Below are 23,289 nucleotides of genomic sequence, written 5' to 3'. Positions count from 1 at the left end.
GGTCACTTTGGGGGCATTAAATTCGAAAATCAATTGTAAAAACTATACTTAATATACCAAATAACATATTTCAGATGTTCATTATGTTACAAAATGTATATTTGATTCAGTATTCCCATTTTTTTATATTGTGTCTTTTTTTTTGCCTCAGGTCTCAAACTTCTTCATTTAAGAACGGAATGCTTATTTTTGTAAATTTATTGGGGTGTAAAAGCGTTGACCGAAGTACATTTTGTATGAAGCGCGGAAGCGCTTCATTCTAAAAATGTACGCACGGTCAACGCTTTTACAACCCTATAAAGTTACAAAAAGAAGCATTCAATACTTATAATTACATTGTTTTAGCTAGGATTATAAAAATTCACCTGTGCACTTTATTGTGGGACCTTGTGTCATAATGAATGAAATGTTATTGTCTCATGCAATTGCTTACGGAATAACATGTGATGTGCAATTAGCCAATCAGAAAAACGTATTATAATGAAACATACATCTAATGTAATTATTTAGGGTTAGTCAATGTAAAAATTGCAAAAACTACAAAAAAAAGCCTTAAGTCATTAACCTTCATATATTTAAAGAAAGACTTTACCCAAAAAGATATCTGGCTTAAAATATATATAAGAACGAAGTCAACGAACTTATTGTGAATGAAATGTCTTATTGTGTTCAGTTGTAGCTTATATCTATCGGTTGTCCAAATGCCGTTATCAGTGATGCCGATACAAAATGCCATTGTTCAATTGTCAATGCCACAACGGACTTTTCTTTCCTTTAGTTCCCGGATAACATTTGTATTCACAAAAGTTATCATGTGAGTAGGAAAGGCCTTATTTTGCACCGATGAACTAGTCAATGAAAAACATTTAAGAGGAACATCTACCGTAATGCCATGCATGATTGATTGATATTTGCTTTATGTCCAGTGACAAATAGTTCATACATGTTCATGAACTTGAAGATGTATGGAATTATCTCGGACTTATTGTTATTCTATATATATATATATGTAACTGTTATATACAAATATTAATATATTTATAACAACAAGGTTTTTACTTATTACCTAGTCAATGAAATGTATGTTGCTTTACGTTGTTGAGTGTCTATCTTGTTGGTCAATAGATCTATTATATTTTGCCACCAAACGGTAGATAACTCATGACGAAAATTTTACAGACAAGCGACTTTCGCTGCATGTGTACAACATTTGGGTAATTTGTGACATTACAAGGCAGCTCTGTCCTTTTCCTATTCCAATGAAATTGAGGATTTGCCATAAATGTCAAAATCCAGGACGAACGTGCATCTCCAAAGGCAAAACTATGTTTCCCCCTATAATCATGATAATGGCATTAAGGGCATACGATACAGTTTTGATCCTGTATTTACAAGTTCATGAAAATTTGCATATAGGCTATTTTCTACCTGATTTAATGAAATATGTAATAAAAAATATACCTTCATGTGCTACTTTTTGAGTAAAATGAGGTCGAAATTTTGTATATTTGCTCAAAATTCAGATTTGTGGCCGTAATTTCGTTTTCGAAAGAAAGACATAACTTTTTTGTTATTAAAGATAAACACAAATTGTTTTCTGTTAAATAATCGGTAATTTGTTTATTTTATAAATATCATAAAAAAATATGCAATTTTTTATTCAGAAATAACTCATATTTATCAAATGTTCATGAAATGAGGAAAACACGTCATTTTTTACTGCATGTTTATCAAAATTAAAAAAAATCCTCTATATACAGTTTTATAAAAATTTCGGTCACATAATCTCCCTGCAAAATGAAACCAAATGCTGTTTTGAAAAATAGGGGTCCATGAACTCGTTTTCAAATTAAATCAGTCGAAAAATGCATCTTTTCCTGATATGTCACAGTTTGACGTCGCAAAAATAACAAATTACGTTAGCAACGTCATGACATTCCCTGTAACTGTATTGTATGCCCTTAAGGTTCATCATAACCTTTCGGCTAAAATGGCCGTATTTACACCCCAAATTTTACTCTGAGTACAGACTAACCTATACACCTGCAACAGTTTTAAGGGATGGCAGGAACTAGATATATAAATTTTAAATGCATTTTTTGTTTCAGAAAATTATAAACTTTTCTAGATTTTGCTATCATTTTTTTTCGTTCCTGCAGAAGGTGCAAAAATTAACTAAGTAGTGAAAACGATTGAGAAGCTCCCCTCATATAATCAATGTTGTGAGTAGTATTGATTTAAATGGACAATAGATGGACAATAGACACCTGTAAACAATAGGTGATTTAACAGGTTTTAACTGTGTAACTGAGTGGACCGTATCAAATGAATCTCGGGTGTTTGTTTATTTTGCTATCTTCTACAGACTGGAAAAAAATGGACATCAAAATCCAGGTAAGTTTTTGATTTTCTGAAACATAGACTTCATATAACTTTTATATATCTAGTTCCTGCCATGCCTTAAAACTTTCCCGGATGTACCAGTTTGTCTGTACTCATAGTAATTTTTGGGGTGTAAACACGGCCATATTTTTCAATTCCTTATGATGAACCTTAAACTGATAAAAATACAAAAGATGATGTTTAATAGATACATAATACATTTTAAACATTGTGTATTATATGTCAATGAGGGTGGTAAAGGGTTATTTTCGTGCAACGTGATCGCCGTTTTTTATTTCACATTCAACGTCTTGTTTTTTTTATTTGACGTTCAGTCCTATAAGACAGGTGCCTCGTTCAACGTGTTCTGCTTATTTAATTTCACGTGCATCGTCATTTTCAGAGTCTTATTTTGCGTGCTCGGTATTTTTCAAATAAAATTCAACACTTGACAGGGATTGTCAAGAAATACTTTTTTAACAATCGTAAACCAATAAATGTATTTACACTTTTGGTATTTAGCCGAATTTCACCACCGGATTATTTTGAATTGTTATGTCAAAGTTTATGGGAACCTATGTGATTTTACGTAATGGTGGACAAATTTGCATACAAGTGTAAATATGTCTATTGTATTATAAATGTTTATACTAAATCGGGAATATCAAGTAAAACAAAGGGTTAATATATACAAGAAGACAATGACTCAGTCACAAAAGGTTCACATAAAAGTATTTATTTTTCGTGCAACATTCATTACAGAAACTTTTTCATGTTCAACGTGAAATTATGTCTTGTTTCACATTTTTTTCGTGCAAGCACCCCTCCCCCCCCCCCTTCACTACCCTTGTCTATATTTCATACATGTAGTTTTAATTATCTCTATTTTATATCAGGTATTACCAGGGGGGATTTTATATTGACCAGTTATTACCAGGGGGTGCAGGACCTTTTCCAGGAAGTCGGGATCGGGTTTTTTTTTAAGCTCCGGATTCTGGGATTGACCCTTTCAAATTCAGGAATTATTTTTTTGAATTTCAGGATCATGTTGGGATTTATTTAAATTACTTTAAATACGGGACCTGCCGGATTTTATAGATATAGGAAGATGTGGTGTGAGTGCCAATGAGTCAACTCTCCATCCAAACATGTTTTTAATCCCATGATTTCCAAATCAGGACCAACCCCTCTCCTATAGACATGATAGATTATACACTGAAAGTGAAACTATTTGTTTGACTATGGACTGGATTTTTTTAAAAGATTGACCCACTAAAAAAAAGAAAATATTCTTCTATCACAACAACAATCATGACAATGAACAAAGATCATTTAATATTTCAAATCAATGCTTTTGTTAAATTGGAATGACCAGGTACAGGCTCTTTTGGAAAAGGAGTCGGATGTTATTCTTCTCATGGTTGACAACAAATATTCAATTCAAATATCATAAAAGCTTCTTAATTAGTTTGCAAAATTATCATAATATAGAAATAGTCTTGAACATTTTTTTACCTTGATTTACGAGTTTGACTAGGGATTCAAGATCACATGAAAGCACATGAAATAAAGAAGTGAACCTTTTTACACAAAACTCATCACTTACCAGTAACCATTTAACTCATGAATAAAACGCCTTACCATAAACTCTTTGACCATTATTATGATCATAGAATGTATCTATATCAAAGATAACTACCTTTATTACATGCTTTGACTTTAATATCACTAGAAGCCCTGACTGATTTCTACCCGTTTAATATGAGCAACTGGGTTTTACCCCAAATTTTGTCAGGTTTATGATACATGTAACCAGTGCATGTATTAATGTTTTTGTGTTTTCTGTATTATAGTATTGTTTGCATAGCATTGTTTTTATTATATAAACAGGCTATTATTTGAATTTGGAATTATTTTTAATTATGGAATTTGCAGAATTTCTTGTGTTTAAATTTTTTTAATTAATTCCATGTTTATTTGGTACCTTTTGAGCGGTTAAAATAACACTTTCAATACAATGTATTTTGGTTAGATAGTGTTGTGCACAGCACAGTACATTCTATTGGAAATATACTATTTTCTTTGTAATAGAAAGTGTTGTGCACAGCACAGAACATTTCAGTACAGAATAAACATGTAATTTATTAAAAATTTCTATAACAAGAAATCAAGCAAATTCGATAACTAAAAATAATTCCAAGTTCAAATAATAGCCTGTTTATAGTTATTTTTTTCATCTTGGAGTTCTATAACCAAGGCCAGTACTATGTTCGTTCCTGACCTGGTTATTCATCTTATTGGGTTGGGGGAACTAGCTGGTAGCTTTTGTATGAATACATGTTAACGTAACACAGATTCAATGTTCAATATATAATGTTTATTAATCAGCATTCAATATAGTTATCAATCACAATAATCACAATAATCACATAAGTTCATGAGACATAATAAAACAGCATGTCTAATATAAATCCAAGTCTATAACACCCGTGTCCAATACGTGACTATAAAGCAAGTGTCAATACTAACTGTCCCTTACTACATGGTCAACTAATATATCTTATTTCATTATTCAATTAACATAACATTAATACTCAAATAGCTAATTTACATAATAATGCTTATTTATCTATATTCCCAAATATCAAGTCTTTGTGACATAACTTAAATCATCTTAAAAAGTAAGAAATCCCTTTGTATATATAACACTTCTTTAATCCTTAATTCTCTATTGTCAATTTAGCCCTCAGAGGATTACATAATAATTTGCTTTACACTTATCTAAAATTGTGAAGATTTATATTAACTTTTTATCAAGTCAATTATTTCTTAAGCTAGTGCTAAATATCTTTACTAATACAAAATTATAACAAATCTTTGAATTCCACATTTTAACATTCTGACATCTAAAATATACTGGTTATACCCTTCCCTTTGTCGCCAAGATTGCTCCTGCAATCTTAAATTAAAATACAACATACATCATAAAAAAAAATAATATTATACACACATCGTATAGCAATAATTGAAATACTGATTTCTGTCAATGAATATTACAATATTTTGTGAAACAATAGAATCACTGATTCCTGTCAATAATATGTTACATATATATAAAAAAAAATATTGTGAAAACATTAATAAATTGACTGATTCCTGTAATAAAACATTACTAAATTATATATTTACACGGATGGGGAATGGTCAAGTTTAGATTGTCCATATCAGGGAAGTTCTCTGAAGTTCACTAATATTGACAAGTCCAACTCTCACATAATTAATGACAATGAGCTCATTGCATACTTCATGATGTATTTCTGGGTGCATAAGGGGGCATAAAAATAGCAATATAAACAATACAGCTGAAATATAAGATTATCAATGATTTATCCATATCGGTCATCAGCTACAAGTTAAAAAATATTAGTAATCATATCATAAATATTATTCTTAAAAAATAAAATTACTTTATGCCTAACCCATAAGTATGTAATTATCTAATTAATATAACTGAAACACAAAACAATATCCATTATATCATAAGCAAACATATCAATAAGCAATAATAACTGTTTGTTTTTTTTTGTTTTTGTTTAAAACATATTCAATACATATATATAGGCAATATATTTGTTCTTGAGCACAATCGTCATATTCCATGTTAACATCATTTTTGGGGAAACACATAGTTGATAGTTTTTACGGATTAATGTTTATATATTTCTGGTTCAAGTTTTAACTTTATTGTCTCTTAATCTTCATTACTATTCATGTACGGTTATAAAAATGTCACTATATATATATTATATATATCACAAATTTCTGCTAATTAGTTCCTATAATATTAAATAAATTTTCACTAGATAAAATATTATATGTCCATCATTGTTTGTCTTCATTAACTTTTAAAAGCACAATATGGTCACTTTTAGGATCCACCATTTCATCATTTTGTGGGTCAACCATTTCATCATTTTTGGGTCCACCATTTCATCATTTTGTGGGTCCACCATTTCATCATTTGTGGGTCCACCATTTCATCATTGTGTGGGTCCACCATTTCATCATGTTGTGGGTCCACCATTTCATCATTTTGTGGGTCCACCATTTCATCATTGTGTGGGTCCACCATTTCTTTATCTGTGGGTCCACCATTGGTAGGTTACTTCATGAATGTAAGTGCAACCAATATCATAATCATACATGACACCAATTAACCCTTATCCCTTATTATAATTAATTCATTTGAATCGAGGGATTTTTAAAAAAAAAATATTTATCTCTTATATTCACTAGAATACCACAATTTTTGGCCAGTAACTGAACTACCTATTTGTAAATATTACAATAAATAACAATCTACATGTAAGAATTTCTAATTCTCTTCCTTTTATATTTTATCTTAATTTCCTATATTTTCTCTTCTTATTTCTAATTTATATATTTAGCAACTGTATGCCAGTTTATTTTGTACTTCTTTATTAAGTACTCCTTAATTATTTTATCTCTTTAGCTAAAAATCTTTAAGTCATAATAAAAAAAAACACAGCTCAAAAATAGTGATGCCTATACACAATGTATGTATACTAGGGAACACTTGATAGTTCTATTTGTATCATTGATAAAGTACATTTTGTATAATCTGAAGTAAAATTGGTTTAAAAGTACATCAGTAGATGTGCCGTCTACCTGCAATATTTAAGGATCTAATAGTAAGAACTACTAATGTAAGGAATACATTTGTCCAGCAGGATTAAATTAACAGACACTATAACTAATCTGAATATTGTGCACTTTAACCAGAAATTCAGAACAAAAATAACATTTTTCAACGATACAAAAGAATAATGTCACAATGCATTTACGTATGCTCATAACATGTATAATACTACTTGAATATCTAGTTATAACATCTCAACCACTCATTTTCATATTTATTTTGGAAAAGTTTAAGAAGTCCTGGGGGACAAGTTTCAAACGGTACCCACTCTGGATCATAAATATGTTTTTCCTCATAGTGTATGAAACATTTTGGAACATTATTTTCTATTTTAAAATGTGTAATGTGAGAGCCTGTAACAAAACATCCTGGTCCCATATCTTTTGTTTGTGAATTGCATGTAAGGGTCAGCATAATGTTATAAAACTGGTCACCATAAAAATAATCAAGCAAGTTTGTAAAAGCATGCTGATCTTCTCCATTTACTCTGTGTAAGGGTTGATAATGCGATATTCTGTTATTTCTCAATATGGTTTTGAGGAAAAATCTGTTATTTTCCAGTTTTACAGCTTGCACTGGAAATTTATCCCAATTTATTTTTGGTCTTTGTTTATATTTAATATCATTGTTTTGGTCTATCATGTCTATTGCAGTTACATTTTGTGGTTTATTTGAAGGTTCAAAAAATTTATGTTTGTTTCCTACTAAAGTTCTTTTTCTCTTTTTACCAGTATGCGTTCTGTTTTCATGAAATTCTCTTCTCATATTCTCTGGGACTTTATCTTGGTGTACCCATTCTGTTTTTGACATGTTCTTAATTTTTATTTTGTTGCATAGTTTCTTGTTTACCCATGCCGATGATATAATCTTTTCAACATCATCAGGTGTAAATTGTATTTCTGTTGTAGCTTGTTGCACAGTTTTATTTGTATTTTGTTTGGTTTCTATAGAATTGTCAGGAGGCACTGCTTTATTTTGCTTTGAAAGTTTTGATTTACAATGATTGTTTTGATTATTCCTGGGTGTATTTTGGGGTTGAGAATTAGATATTGTGTCTTGATTTTCAGGGCCCTCATTCTGGACTTGTTGATTTTCACCTTCATCATCCTCATCTTCTTCAAATGGATCATCAGTGTCATCTAGGAGGTAGTCAGGGCGGTCTGTTTTACTGTTAAATGCTTTCAGACGACTTGCATTAACTAATTTCTTTGAGATTTTGTTATCGCTGTCCCTTCTTAGCTTAAAAGTATTACAGTCTGGGGGTCCAAGGTTTGTAATTGTAAATGGGCCGGTCCACTTAACTGTTAATTTTGGACTTTGACCTTTTTTAACCTTCTTACAAAATAGCATTACTTTGTCACCAGGTAAATATGTGGGTTTTACTGCTCTTTTGTCATGCTGTGTTTTGTATTTTGTTTGTGCTCTTTTTATGTTTTCTGCAGCAACATCCCTTGATAATAGGAGGTCCTTAATAAATTTATTGAGGTATTCTCTGTGGTTTTTAGGCAATGTTGACTTTGGAATTAAGGCAACATCAATAGGTGCTCTCATTTCTTGTCCAAAGAGAAGGTGAAAAGGTGAGTACTGAGTAGACTGAGTAGCTGGTGTCATTCTATAAGCCATCATTATAGGTGCTATATAGTTTGGCCAATCTGTCTGTTTTTCCAGTTGAGCTCTCAATGATTGGACAATAAATGAATTCATCCGTTCACAAGCTGCATTAGTTTGTGGATGATATGCACTTGTATAGTGGCGTTTGATTTGGAGAAGCTCACATAAAGCTGCAACAAGCTTCGAAAGAAAATTGGCACCTTGATCAGATACAATACAGCGGGGTGCACCGAAACGGGCAATTATCTCTCTAAACAGGATGTTGGCTTCTTCTGTTGCTTCTTGTGTTCTCATGGGAAAAGCTTCACACCATTTGGATCCACTATCAACCACCAACAGCAAATAGCGATATTTTTCTGGAGTCTCTGGCAGTTCTAAAATATCCATGTGCCATCTGGAAAAAACCTCTTCTATTGGCATTGGTTTAAGCGGTACTGGATGGCTGTGTGTGTCTCTTTTAGATCTTTGGCAGATTTCACATGTCTTAATGTATGTCTTTATATCAGTGTACATGTTTGGCCAGTAATATCGTTGACGCACAGCTTCATATGTCCTTTCTTCTCCTTGGTGACATCCAACAATATTATCATGGAAAGCTTCTAGTACCTCCTTCCGTAGGGTTCTTGGTATTGCTAGCTGCTTAACCATGTTTTGCCCCTTTGGTAGGCTTCTCGATCTTGCATTAAAAAAATGATAAAGTATGCCATTATCAATTTCGTAATGGAAGGCTTTCGCATCCAGTTGTCTAGCTTTTTGTCTTTCCTCAGGTACTTGGCCATCTAATTTGTAATTAAAGATTTCAACAAAATCTGGGCAATGTCTCTGAAGGTGCCGAAATGTTTTACGTTTCTTTAATTGCTCTGGGTCAATGGTTTCTAATGTTTCATCATCCTCATTACCAGTATCAGTTATTGTAAGAATGTTGGGTTGCTGTTCGTCATCTCCTTTGTAATCAAATGTTATGATTTCGTACTTCTTATTGCTCATGGCTGCAACTGTTTGTTCATTTTCATTCTGCGGAAAATATTCTGGACCTATCTTTTCATACTCTCTTCTTGACAGGGCATCTGCATTATTTTTCTTCCCAGGTCTATGCATGATGTCGAAGTCATATCCTTGAAGTTCAAGTGCCCATCTACCTAGTCTCCCTTGTATATTTTTAATTGTATCTATCCAACGAACAGTTATATTATCTGTATAAACTGTAAATTTGTGTGAGGCCAAATATGGATTAAAATGTTTTATTCCCTCTTTAAGTGCTAACCCTTCTTTTTCGTTTATGTGCCATTTTTGTTCATTTTTATTCAGTGATCTACCACCATAAGCTACGACATGTTCAAGTTTTGTGTTTGGATTTAATTGTCCAAGGACATAGCCAATAGCATAATCAGAAGCGTCCACTGACAACACAAATGGTTTCTCAAAGTCTGGGAACACTAAGATTGGAGCTGAAACAAGGTTGTGCTTCAATGTTTCGAAAGCTGTTTGACAATCTTGTGTCCAGATGTATTTCTTATGTTTCTGAGTTAATTGTGTAAGTGGAGTTACAATTTTTGAGTAATTGTGCACAAATTTTCTGTAGTAATTGCATAATCCTAAGAAACTGCGTAATTGTTTGATATTTTTAGGTATTGGGTATGTTTGCACAGCAGATGTTTTTTCAGGGTTTACTTTAATACCATTTTTGGACAAAATATGACCTAAATAATGAACTTCTTCTTTTGCAAAATGACATTTTGTTGGATTTAGTGTAAGATTTGCTTGTTTTAATTTGTCAAAAACTAATTGTAAATGTTTTAAATGTTCTTCAAAATTTTTACTAAAAATCAAAATGTCATCTATGTATACTAAAGCAACTTTCCAGTTCAATTCTTTTAAAACTTTTGTCATGAGCATTTGAAAAGCCATTGGTGCATTTGTTAACCCGAAACTCATTCTTTTGAATTGGTAAATACCTTGATGTGTTACAAATGCAGATTTGTGTTTTGTTTCTGGATCTAAGGGTGTCTGAAAAAATCCACTCATGAGATCCAGTACTGAATATATAACAGCTTTTGAATTAGCAACTGTGTCGAAAACATCATCTATCCTAGGAATACTAAATTTTGCCCTTAATGTGCATTTGTTCAACCTACGATAGTCCACCGCGAACCTATACTCTTGTTTTGCATCCATATTACTTTTCTTTTTGCGAACTAATACAATTGGGGATGACCATGGAGAGTTTGATTCCTCTATAATGTCATTTTTCAACATTATATCAATATGTTTTTCTGTTTCTTGCCTCATTTGTGGTGTTTGCCTGTAGGGCATTGATTGTACAGGTGGTGCATTGCCTGTATCAATTCTGTGATAGTGGTAACTAGTTTTACCTAACTCTGTAATGTCTTTAGCAAAAACGTTTCTATTCCTTGATAGAAGCTCAGTTAACTGTTTCCTTTGATTTGCATTTAAGTTTTCATTTATTTTTATTCCCATCTCTTTTTCAACATTCTGATATTTATTAACTTTAATATATTTTTCTTTTGAATTATTATCATTTAATGCAAAAATACCATTTTTGTCTACTTCAAAAGCCTTGGCTACTTTCTTATTCCTATACAATGTTATGCTTAATCCAGTAGGATTAAGAATTCTGTACAAAGCCTTTCCATTTTGTACATTTACTACCACTTTTGAACCAACCAAATTTTTAATATCATTTGAAAAGTTTGGTTCAAGAATTACTGTACTGTTATTGCGATGCCTTACAGAAAGCCTAACAGGTATAATAATTTCACAGTGAGGGGGAATAACCTCTTCTGCTATAGTTTTAACATGTGCATAATGTTCATTCATAGTCTCTATATTATTCAAAGGTACATTCAATAGATTTTCTTGAATTGCTAAGGTATTATTTTCAAAATTTATGTGAGCTTTATTAGCTTTAAGAAAGTCTATTCCTAAAATTATATTAAAGGTCAAATTCTCAAGCACTGTTAATTCTTGATATATAATTAAGTCATCTATATTTAATTCAACATCTACTTTTCCTAAAATCGGATAGCTCATTCCACAAGCAGTAAAAATTCCAGATTGTGTACTTTTTTGTATTTTGATGTTTTTCAAACATTTTTGTAAACATTTTAATGATATACAAGAAATTGAAGCACCTGTATCAACTAAAGAATCAACTGTTTTATTACCTAATTGCAAATGTATAATATTTTTAGAAAGGGGGGCTATTAGAGCTAAGGAGGGGTTAGGATAAACTGAATTAGACATGTTGAGTCTTTTTAGAGGGAAAATCCTATTAATAGATCTTGACAACTTTAATAACAAAATAAAGTAAAATTTAAAGATTTGGTGTCATATAAGATCATAAATAAAAGGTTGACTCACCTCTGCACACTCAGGAAAATGCACTGTTTCCTATATGGAGATATGCTGACTCTTGTCTTCAGGTATTCAGGTTCGCATCCTACGTGTATCCCTCCTTAGTACCGGAAAGCTGGGTCACTCCGCCACGTATAACCAAGGCCAGTACTATGTTCGTTCCTGACCTGGTTATTCATCTTATTGGGTTGGGGGAACTAGCTGGTAGCTTTTGTATGAATACATGTTAACGTAACACAGATTCAATGTTCAATATATAATGTTTATTAATCAGCATTCAATATAGTTATCAATCACAATAATCACAATAATCACATAAGTTCATGAGACATAATAAAACAGCATGTCTAATATAAATCCAAGTCTATAACACCCGTGTCCAATACGTGACTATAAAGCAAGTGTCAATACTAACTGTCCCTTACTACATGGTCAACTAATATATCTTATTTCATTATTCAATTAACATAACATTAATACTCAAATAGCTAATTTACATAATAATGCTTATTTATCTATATTCCCAAATATCAAGTCTTTGTGACATAACTTAAATCATCTTAAAAAGTAAGAAATCCCTTTGTATATATAACACTTCTTCAATCCTTAATTCTCTATTGTCAATTTAGCCCTCAGAGGATTACATAATAATTTGCTTTACACTTATCTAAAATTGTGAAGATTTATATTAACTTTTTATCAAGTCAATTATTTCTTAAGCTAGTGCTAAATATCTTTACTAATACAAAATTATAACAAATCTTTGAATTCCACATTTCAACATTCTGACATCTAAAATATACTGGTTATAGTTCCCTGTATTTCATTGAATTTTTATTACAATTTTTCCATTTTGTATCATATAATTTTGAAAACAATTTATATTTAGTACTTGATAAATAGTGTAAATTTTTATTGTAGTTTTAATTCAACAATAAGTTTCAAATGGATACAGAAGGAATTGAAAACGATATAGAATTAATCAGTGAGTGGCCCATAATCCAAGATGCTAAACCACTCTACAAAGGTTCAACTAAAACTGATAAAAATTTGCAAGACAAGCCAAATGAAGCTGAGTTTGATTCAAAGAGAACATTTGACTATTCAAATGAAATTACTAGCAACTGCAAAAGGAGTACAGAAGCACCAGTATTAGATACTCATCTGAAAAAAAGGAAGTACAGCGGGGAAAAAGAAAGTCTTGCCAACACTGCTTTAGCTAAATGGTGGCGACGTAACCAATCTCAATGTGGAACTGTAGATACTGCAGCTGTTAAAGGATGTCATCCAAATACTTTAATAAAGGTGATTGCAAGGTATAATATGTAATTATTTCAGGATTGTTAAACTGATGATGCTCTGTTAAAGTCTTGATTGATCACATAATAATGTTAGGCTCAAAAAAACAAATATTTTGCTAGCCATGTCTATTTTCTTGTCCATCCATTTGATGTGTATTGCCATTTCATTAGGGACTTAACGATTGAATTTTCCTCAGAGTTCAGTATTTTTGTGATTTCCTTTTTTCTAGTTTAATGAAATTTTGCATATATTTCAGGTCACCAGCTGGTAAACAATTCATTCAGGATGAAATACAAAGGTTAAGAAAGCAGTTAATGCAAGATGCAGTCTCTGCAGATGTACATGCTGCTCTGGGGTCTTTTCTGGAAAAACAGGGTGATATTATAGAGGCATTATATCACCTAGATATGGCAGTTAAAGGGGAACCAGAGGGTAAACTGTTATTTTGACACTTTATTACTCTCGTATACAATTTATGTAGATGATAGAACATAACTATATATTAAATGGGGAAAGTATAGATTTTGTTTAGATGTATAATTTTGTTTTGTTTGACATGTCTATGGAGCAACTGTTGAATGGTGGCCCAAATTATAATGAAAACTCTTGATAACTTAGTCAACCTGAAACCAAATAGCCGATAGATTATCTCAACACAACTATTCCATAAGCAATTCTTGTAACCTAGGTTTTGCATAATTTTATCATGGATAAATTCAAAAGTAACAATCAATTTGTATATTTGAAGGTTCTGGTGACAAAAAACACTTGATTATTTTAGAGTTAATTGCATTGACTATAAAATAACTAGTTGAAAATTTACTGATTGATTGATAAACAAATACAATGTATATATTATGTATGGATATTTGGGTCAAGTAAATACATCCTTCAATGCATTAGAACAACAAGATGAAGTATGTTTACTAGAAATTGTAAACATATCCTGTTTTAATTATGTTAACAATCATTTATGCATTGTATAAGTGTCGGTAATTTAAGAAATGTACTAACAAGTTAAATATTACATTTCCTATAGATATCATCAGTAGTACTTTTCCTGTATTTTTGATAAAAATAAAAGATAACTTTTAATGTCAAGGTCGTTTGTAATTATATATTTCAGAAAAAGAATATAAATGGTTATTACAGAAATTAAAAAGAATTTTGAAAATCAAGACAATACAAGAGGAAGGTCTGCAAAGAGTCAAACCAGGATTAGAGTTTCCTTCATACAAACAGGTATACAGTCTCTACAGACATCATTTGCATTGTAAGGCAAACAAATATCAGTTCATGCTGGCTATTTGTAATGACCAATGTTTTGAAATTTAATAACAATATTTGGACTGTAAACAAGGATTCAGAAATTTTTCACATTATTAAATTATTGAGAAAGATTTTAAAGTTTGGTCAGGTTTCAGAATTCCCTGACAGGTAGAAAAGGTTGCAGTATAATTGTCAAGGTTAAGCATACATTCAGGTTCATTCAAATAAGAACTATTTCTATCAATGGTAGGACAAAATGTAAATATCAAAGAGATGGAAGAACAGGCGCAATGTCAGAGTATGACAATGATAAATAAAAGAACAAGGATTATACCCCTTCTTTATTATCAAGACCATAACAGATATAGTGGTATCATTTGTGTCTGGGTTCATCTGACCTTGACCTCATTTTCATGGTTCTTTCCTTGGATTATCTTCAATTTATCATTTTGTATTTATGTTTGTATCTCAGATACTATAAACAGGCAACTATATTTGATGTATGGAATGATTTTAAGGTATTGAAGAAAAAGGTCAACTATAAGAAATTCTATGAAAGTACAACATTGATTTGAATGCATATGTTTTAATAGGTTGAAAGAATATCAGCAAACGATTTGACAGTTGAAGATTTCTACCACAATTATGAATGTACCAGTACTCCAGTTATAATAACTAATATACAGATGACCAGAGTACCATGGACATTAAATCATGTTAAGGAGATAGCAGGTATGTAGATCCAAAATACCAAACTTTTATTGTCTTTTAAATTTTCCAGTGTGTTATTTTTTTTAGCAAAGAAGTTGTTTCCCATACTATATCAAATACTACAGTATTTCAAACTTGCTTGAATAAGTGGTTTTCTCTAATTCTATGGAAATTTATCCCTTTCAGAAGCCATTGTATCAAAAAATTTAATCAACGTGTGGTTGCTGGTGATCTCTAAAGCTAACTGGATGGATCAAAATATGATAACAGGTGTTAATGAAATTGACAACTTCCTGCAATGTGAAAGGCACTGGAAGGGATTTTCGGTTAACAAAAAAAGAAAATGTATTTTTAATCATAAGAGAAACAGATTTTTACATAGTTACTCTGTGATTATCGGATTTATCCAATCAAGACAGTTAAATTATCAATTTTAAAGTCCTCGCGAAGGCGGCTCAGACCTTAAAATTGATAATGTAACTTCCTCGATTGGATAAATCTGATAATCCACTGGTATCAATGTAAATATATATATATATATATATATATAAAATGAGAGGAAGATCCCTGATGATGTTGGTGAACATAACTACATCTATTTGTTCACTAGTTTGTACTTTTTTGTCATGATTAGCTTCTTATTTGTTTATAAAATTATATCTGTAGTCAGACCATTTTCAAATTAAAGACTGGAAAAGCCAATTTATTTCGTGTCACAAAATACATGATCAAAGCAAAGTAACTGTTCTTTTATCATGGTTATTGCTGTTCTTCTCACAGACATTAAGGCACAGTGCAACATTCAATTGCTCATATCTCACTGCAAGTCAGGATGGTCCCTAGCACTGGTTGGTAAATGATATTGCTAGATGTCAATACATTTAAGTTGGCGCTATTTCATGCATTTTTCCTCTGATCTTTTTTTGTGATAAAACTCAAAACTAAGGAGGCATGTGGCGTTGTTAATGAAATTGATATGAAATTGACAGCATCTTAAAATAGCGATAAACAGATCATCATTGGCCATCTTAACTCTATTGCTCGATTGCCGTACTGGCTCAAGCGAGAAAATCAATCTCATTGAGATGATCAACGATAATCTATAATTACACATTTGATGTCTTAACTCTGAAATTGAGTAATCTTGGTAATATTTCAAAAATTACATCCAATAATTTGCACACAAAAAAAACCCAAACTAGATATCATTGAGATGGAAGCCATCTCTGTGGGCCCTGCTGTCAATAACGTTGGGTAAATAAATATAGTGTGAATCAAAATTGTAAGCGATGGACAGACCAACAGACAGACAGACCTTTGACCTAGGAAATTGTACATACATCATGACACACCCTCTGGTGTTGGTTAAAATGGATGTCAAGTATAATATTTAAAATCAAAACGGTTCCCAAGATATAGAGCGGACACAATCTTCAACTCAGGACACAGGGATGTCAACTAAAACCAAAGGTTTTTTTACCTTGACCTTTGACCTAGGAAGTTGTACATACATCATGACACGCCCTCTGATGGTGGTTAAAATGGATGTCAAGTATAAACTTTGAAATCATAAAGGTTATCCAGATATGGAGCGGACACGATCTTTACCACAGGACACAGGGTTGTCAACTGAGACCAAAGTTTTTGACCTTGACCTTTGACCTAGGCAGTTGTACATACATCATGACACACCCTCTGGTGTTGGTTAATAAACATGTTAAGTATTAAGTATAAAATCAGAACGGTTATCTAGATATGTAGCGGACAAGATCTTCATCACAGGACACAGGGTTGTCAACTGAAACCAAAGTTTTTGACCTTGACCTTTGACCTAGGAAGTTGTACATACATCATGACACACCCTCTGGTGTTGGTTAAAATGGATGTCAAGTATAAACTTTGAAATCATAAGGGTTCTCAAGATATAGAGCGGACAGGATCATCACCACAGGACACAGGGTTGTCAACTGAAACCAAAGTTTTTTTACCTTGACCTTTGACCTAGAAAGTTGTACATACATCATGACACGCCCTCTGGTGGTGGTTAATAAACATGTAAAGTATAAAGTATGAAATCATAATGGTTTTCTAGATATGGAGCGGACACAAAGTTAAAGTGTTACGGACGGACGGACGGACGGACGGACGGACGGACAGACTGATCACTATAGGGCGACCCGACTTTTAGTCGGGGCCCTAATTTTAGTCGGGGCCCTAATTAATCAATTAATCTTTCTATCATTTGCCAGATATTTTCAGAAATAAATCTTACATTGAGATGTCAACAGGGAACATCAATAAACCTGACAAATTTCTTGGCAGAGTATATTGTATCAATAGGAATGGACTATAAACAACTCAAGCACTGAAAATTTTACTGATAGTAAGTGCTATGGTGTATTACAGTTATTCATAACACATAAACTTCATTAATTTAACTTTATTGAATTGTTCTCATACCTACCTTTGTGTTACTTGTATAGGAAACTGTACTGTTACCCTTAAGAAACCAGTCAAACAGTCAGTAGAATGGGCAAGATTAGAGAACAGTCAGACAGTTCCTGTGTCAGCCTACATTGATCAGATTGAAGATAATACATTGGAGGAGCCTTTGTACCTGTTTGACTGGAGTATACCTATCAACTGTCCACTATTAGCAGAGGAGTTGACCATACCCAAGTATTTTGCAGGTAAACAACTCTTGCAGGAATATTTTTTGTTTAGGGTGCAGGATTTTCTAGCTGTGGTGAAGATCCATTGGTGGCCTGCTTTTTCTGCTCTCTTGTCAGTTTGTTGTCTCTTTGACTCATTCCTCATTTCCATTCTCAATTTTATTTGTATTTAAGACTATGCTATACTAATAGGAAATTCTGATTGTTTTGTCATCAATCTCTTTTTCTTTCGAAATACTAACTATATTGAACTACACTTTACTGAAATTATTAATTTTTTTGTAGTAATGAATAATAACTACATGTGTTGTGTACTGTAAACCAACTACTTTTTGTGAGCGATTTAGTTGTGCAACTTGGACTTACCAAAAATAACGCAATTTTAAATCATTGCAAAATATGTATAACTTTGATATTTCCTTATCAAGTACATCAAGTAAATTAGAAATTACAAAAATAAATCGCCTCAAAGTGGACTAGAAAGATATAAACTTGAAATTAAGTATCCATCAAAATAAGTTGGTTTACAGTACTCAGACAAATTGTGGATTATTTTTAGCTACTGAAGTAAATATATTGCACTCACAAAATTTTGCATCATAAAATAACTAATGAAAACAGTGGACAACACTTTATTGTAGATTCCTAACCATTTCTAAAAGTTGATTCAAACTAAAGAAGAATTCATTTTTATAATGCTTAAACCTACAAGCAGTTATGGCAGGATTTGGAGGGCAGATTTACTACAGGATGAATGTATTAACTCGACTCAACTGCACCATTTTCCAAATTAAAATATATTATTAATTGAAATCCTATCATTTCTTGATTCCATGTTCATACTTTTTTATCCTTTATATAAACGAGAAGCACCCATACATCTACATATGGCTGGATAATTATAAATTTGTTTATTTTGTGAAATAAATATTTGAATTCTGTAAGTTTTCAGGTGATTTTCTGAAAAGGACTGATGAAGGAAGTTTATATAAAGATAGTTGGCCGAGCTTGTTTGTTGCACCAGAGGGAATAACTAGTGAATTACATGTTGATGCTTTTGGTTCCAATTTTTGGATGGCATTATATCAAGGGAAAAAAAGGTATTGATGAAAATAGTAAATGAGATAGAAATCATGGAGAATGAATCAAGTTGGATACTTTATGCAGTGTTAAATATAGATTCTACCACTGCATCAAGTGTAATATGATATTGACCCACTCGAGACAGTTAAATTTTCAAATTTAAAACGCGAGGCTTGCCTGAGCATTTTAAATATTTAAAATTTAACTGTCAAGAGTGGATAAATATCCTATTACACAAGATTTGGTGGTGGAATCTGTTTCTCTAATGATTTTCTATCATTATGAATGCAAACTTATTCCTTTTTAGCTCACCTTTCCTAAAAGGAAATGTGAGCTTTTCTCATCACTTGGCGTCCGTTGTCGTCGTCGGTCATCGTTAACAATTTTTATACGCCCGTCGTCTTTTAGACGGGGCGTATTATGGTATACCGTTGTCTGTCCGTCCGTCGTCCACACTTAGGACAATAACTCAAAAACACTTTCACCAATTTCCATGAAACTTAAGTGAATTGTTTATATCTATTGACGTAAGCTCCCTTTCTGTTTTTTTTTAATTTCAGATTTTTTAGTTTTGGATTAATGGGGCTTTATTCATAAAAAAAAGGGGGGATTTTCAACACTTCGGACAATAACTCAAAAAAGCTTTCACTAATGTCCATGAAACTTTGGTGAATTGTTTATATCTATTGATGTAAGCTCCCTTTCAATTTTTATAAATTTCAGATTTTAAGTTTTGGATTTATGGGGCTTTATTCATAAAAAAAGGGGGATTTTTAACACTTCGGACAATAACTCAAAAAGGCTTTCACCAATGTCCATGAAACTTTGGTGAATTGTTTATATCTATTGATGTAAGCTCCCTTTCAATTTTTAAAATTTCAGATTTTACATTTCCGTGTTATGAATTTTTATGCATAAAAAAGGGGGGATTTTCCAATTTTGGAACAATAACTAACACTTCCACAAAATTTTATGCAACTTTGATAAATTGTTTATATCTATTGACCTTAATAGTGCCAATTTTGTTTGTGCATTTTTATTTATTATTTGGGGGGGGGGAGTATTTGACAGGGCTCACACTATTTCTAGTTGATCATATAAATTCATTTAAAGCATAAAGACAAGTTAAAAGATCATGCGCTAAAGCGCAGCCCTTTATTCAAACATCTTCTCCTCTGAAACTACTGAATGGATTTGGATGAAACTTAGCATGATTGTTCCTTAGATTATCCTGCACAAAGTTTGTGCTTCGATTTTTTATCCGTCAAAAAACATGGCCGCCATGGCTAAAAAAAGAACATGGGGGTAAAATGCAGTTTTTGGCTTATATCTCAAAAACGAACGCATTTAGAGCAAATCTGACACGGGGTAAAATTGTTCATTAGGTCAATATCTATCAGCCCTGAAATTTTCAGTTGAATCAAACAACCCATTGTTGGGTTGCTGCCACTTAATTGGTAATTTTAAGGAAATTTTGCCGTTTTTGGTCATTATCTTGAATATTATTATAGATGAAGATAAACTGTAAACAGCAAAAATGATCATTAAAGTAAGATCTACAAATAAGTTAATATGACCAAAATTGTCAATTGACCCCTTAAAGGGTTATTGTCCTTTAATGACAATTTTTCACAATTTGTTCATCATATTTGCTAACTTTAAAAAAATTTCTCCTCTGAAACTACTGAATGGATTTGGATGAAACTTAGCATGATTGTTCCTTAGATTATCCTGCACAAAGTGTGTGCTTTGATTTTTGATACGTCAAAAAACATGGCCGTCATGGCTAAAAATAGAACACAGGGTAAAATGCAGTTTTTGGCTCGTATCTCAAAAACTCCAGCATTTAGAGCAAATAAGACAAGAAGTTAAAGTATTTATTAGGTAAAGGTCTACCTGTCCTGAAATTTTCAGCTGAATTTAGTAACTGGTTTTTCAGGTATAATGCCCCTGAATTGATGATTTTAAATTTTTTTTGCTGTTTTTGGTTATTATCTTGAATATTATTATAGATACAGATAAACTGTTAATAGCAAAAATGTTAAGCAAAGTAAGATCTACAAATAAATCAATTTGACCAAAATTGTCAATTGACCCCTTAAGGAGTTATTGCCCTTTAAAAACTTTTTTCACAATTTGTTCATCATGTTGACTTACTTTAATAAAAAATCTTCTCCTTTGAAACTGCTGTATCGACTTCAGCCAAACTTAGGCTAAATGAGTTTCAGAGTATCTAGTATAAATTTTATATTTCATTTCCTTGTATGTCAAGAAACATAGCTCCTATGGCTAAAATAGAACATAGGAGAAAATGATTTTTTTTTTGCTTTTGAAGAAAATAGGACGATTCAGAGAACATTTAAATAAATTGAAAAACCAAAATAATCATTGATGAGAGATTTAACCAAAAAAATTAAGGTGAGCAATTCAGGCTCTTGAGAGCCTCTTGTTACATTCTATATTGTTCTATTACAGATGGGTATTTTTTCCACAGTCTAATGTACCTTATTTATACCCAGAGTATGATCACAGTTTAGACCCTGTATTTGCTGTTGACTTATCCAAGCCAGACCTTACCAGATATCCACTGTTACAGCTAACTACACCTATAGAATGTGTTCTAGAACCAGGTACATTTATTTTTCTGTTACAATTGGGGGGAGGGGATTCCGATCCTGGATCCCGCTTACTGTTGTATCAGATTCCTGTATCCCGCTTACACTATGTACGTAAGCAATTCTCAAATTTTTGTCATTTCCCGGGTCCCGCAAGACTTCATTTCCCTTTTTCACGACGCAATAAAGCTACTTTCAAGTTTCACGCTTACGAAAAATCGACAATCCCGCGTCATGCTTAGACCCCAATGAGACCCACAATGAGGAAGTCCCTTTAATTTTTTTTGAAATTATAATTATATCCCTAAAGGACAAAGGTATCCTTGTTTATGTCTGTCTGTCTCTGTTTCTATCAGTCTGTCTGTCCCATGATATTTGTGTTGCCATGTCTAACAAATTCCAATCATGAATATATATGCTACTGCTCTAAAGGAGTTAGGTATAGTGGTATTTTTATCTGGAACTGTATTTAAGGGCTTTCTAAAATTGAGAATCAATCTTCAAATGAGCCAGCTTTCCTGTGTGATGTGTTTTCATATCCATTAGTCATGACTTTCCTGTAAATAGAATACTTCAATCTGGACATTTATCGGTGACCAATAACTCAACTTTTTTTGTACAAAATCCAAAATAAACACTTTTTGCAATACTAGTACTGTCTCTTATATTTTTTACCTAACCAGTAGGATGAAAAACTTTAAAAATAAAAAATAAAATTTGATATTTGCTTAGTTCATGCTTTTAAGGTACCTAACACTACAGGGAGATAACTCTGTTAAATCAGCTAAATGTTTTAATTACATAGTGTTGTTAAGGAAATACTTAGCTTCTCAATGGTCAAAATTAGTGTTTGTCAAACTGCTATATAACCAGTGTATTTTTTCTGATAAAATGGTTGGTTTAAATTTTTTGAAGTTTTTATATTTTTTTCAAAGGGTCAAAGTAAATACTTTGTCAAAATTTTATGAAAATTAAACTAGCCAAATTAATTTGAGTAAAAGTGTTGGGTACCACCTTAAAGTGACATCTGGAGATCAAGCATTTTTTCCCTCAATTCAATCAATTTTATCTATTACAGGTGATGTTTTATTTGTACCTGCTGGATGTCCTCATCGTGTAGAGAACCTGGAAACATCAGTAGCTATCTCATCAAATTTTGTTGATCAATCAAATTTTGCTCTGGTAAAACAGGAGTTAAAGATCAATGCACTTATAGACATCAGATCAGAAGAACTTCTTAGGCAGTTTGATAATGAAAACTTTAATGATAAAATGGATATGCATATAGAGGACAAAGTCTTTTGTAGATATAAAGATGTTAAAAACTGATCATTAAATATTTAGAAGAGAATGATCCGCTCTTTTGGCTTTAGCTTGCCAAAAGATTCATGTGAGCATGTCATCATATAAAAAAGAAGATGTGGTATGATTGCCAATGACACTATCCACAAAAGACCAAAATGACACAGACATTAACAACTGTAGGTCACCTTTTACAATGAGCAAAGCCCATACTACATAGTCAGCTATAAAAGGCCCTGATAAGACA

The 23,289-nt window shown here is 32.0% G+C and overlaps 1 protein-coding gene across 2 annotated transcripts; it reads left to right on the top strand.

Moving 5' to 3' along the window:
• The first annotated feature begins 1,145 nt into the window (after nucleotides 1–1,145).
• Nucleotides 1,146–23,091, top strand: LOC134725008 (uncharacterized). 2 transcript variants are annotated; one of them, XM_063588460.1, is made up of 9 exons: nucleotides 1,146–1,214; nucleotides 13,010–13,404; nucleotides 13,647–13,822; nucleotides 14,517–14,632; nucleotides 15,253–15,391; nucleotides 17,854–18,060; nucleotides 18,995–19,142; nucleotides 21,601–21,755; nucleotides 22,819–23,091. In XM_063588460.1, the coding sequence occupies exons 2-9, from the start codon at nucleotides 13,034–13,036 to the stop codon at nucleotides 23,067–23,069; spliced, it is 1,563 nt and encodes a 520-aa protein (XP_063444530.1). In that variant the 5' UTR covers nucleotides 1,146–1,214; nucleotides 13,010–13,033; the 3' UTR covers nucleotides 23,070–23,091. The 2 variants fall into 2 exon arrangements, with proteins under 2 accessions (XP_063444530.1, XP_063444531.1); XM_063588461.1 differs by lacking the exon at nucleotides 1,146–1,214 and adding an exon at nucleotides 2,940–2,999.
• Nucleotides 23,092–23,289: the final 198 nt, after the last annotated feature.

The sequence above is a fragment of the Mytilus trossulus genome, chromosome 7 (genome assembly GCF_036588685.1).
Source record: "Mytilus trossulus isolate FHL-02 chromosome 7, PNRI_Mtr1.1.1.hap1, whole genome shotgun sequence".
NCBI classification, from domain to species: domain Eukaryota; kingdom Metazoa; phylum Mollusca; class Bivalvia; order Mytilida; family Mytilidae; genus Mytilus; species Mytilus trossulus.
Note: the sequence above shows the minus strand (reverse complement) of the source record. Positions and strands in the feature narration are given on the sequence as shown.

Bases quoted from the DNA above. Each gene is read 5' to 3' on its own strand.
- LOC134725008 (XM_063588460.1), top strand. From the start codon at position 13,034: ATGGATACAGAAGGAATTGAAAACGATATAGAATTAATCAGTGAGTGG. The intron at 18,061-18,994 runs GTAAACAACTCT...GTAAGTTTTCAG, and splicing joins CATACCCAAGTATTTTGCAG to GTGATTTTCTGAAAAGGACT. The intron at 19,143-21,600 runs GTATTGATGAAA...GTTCTATTACAG, and splicing joins TTATATCAAGGGAAAAAAAG to ATGGGTATTTTTTCCACAGT.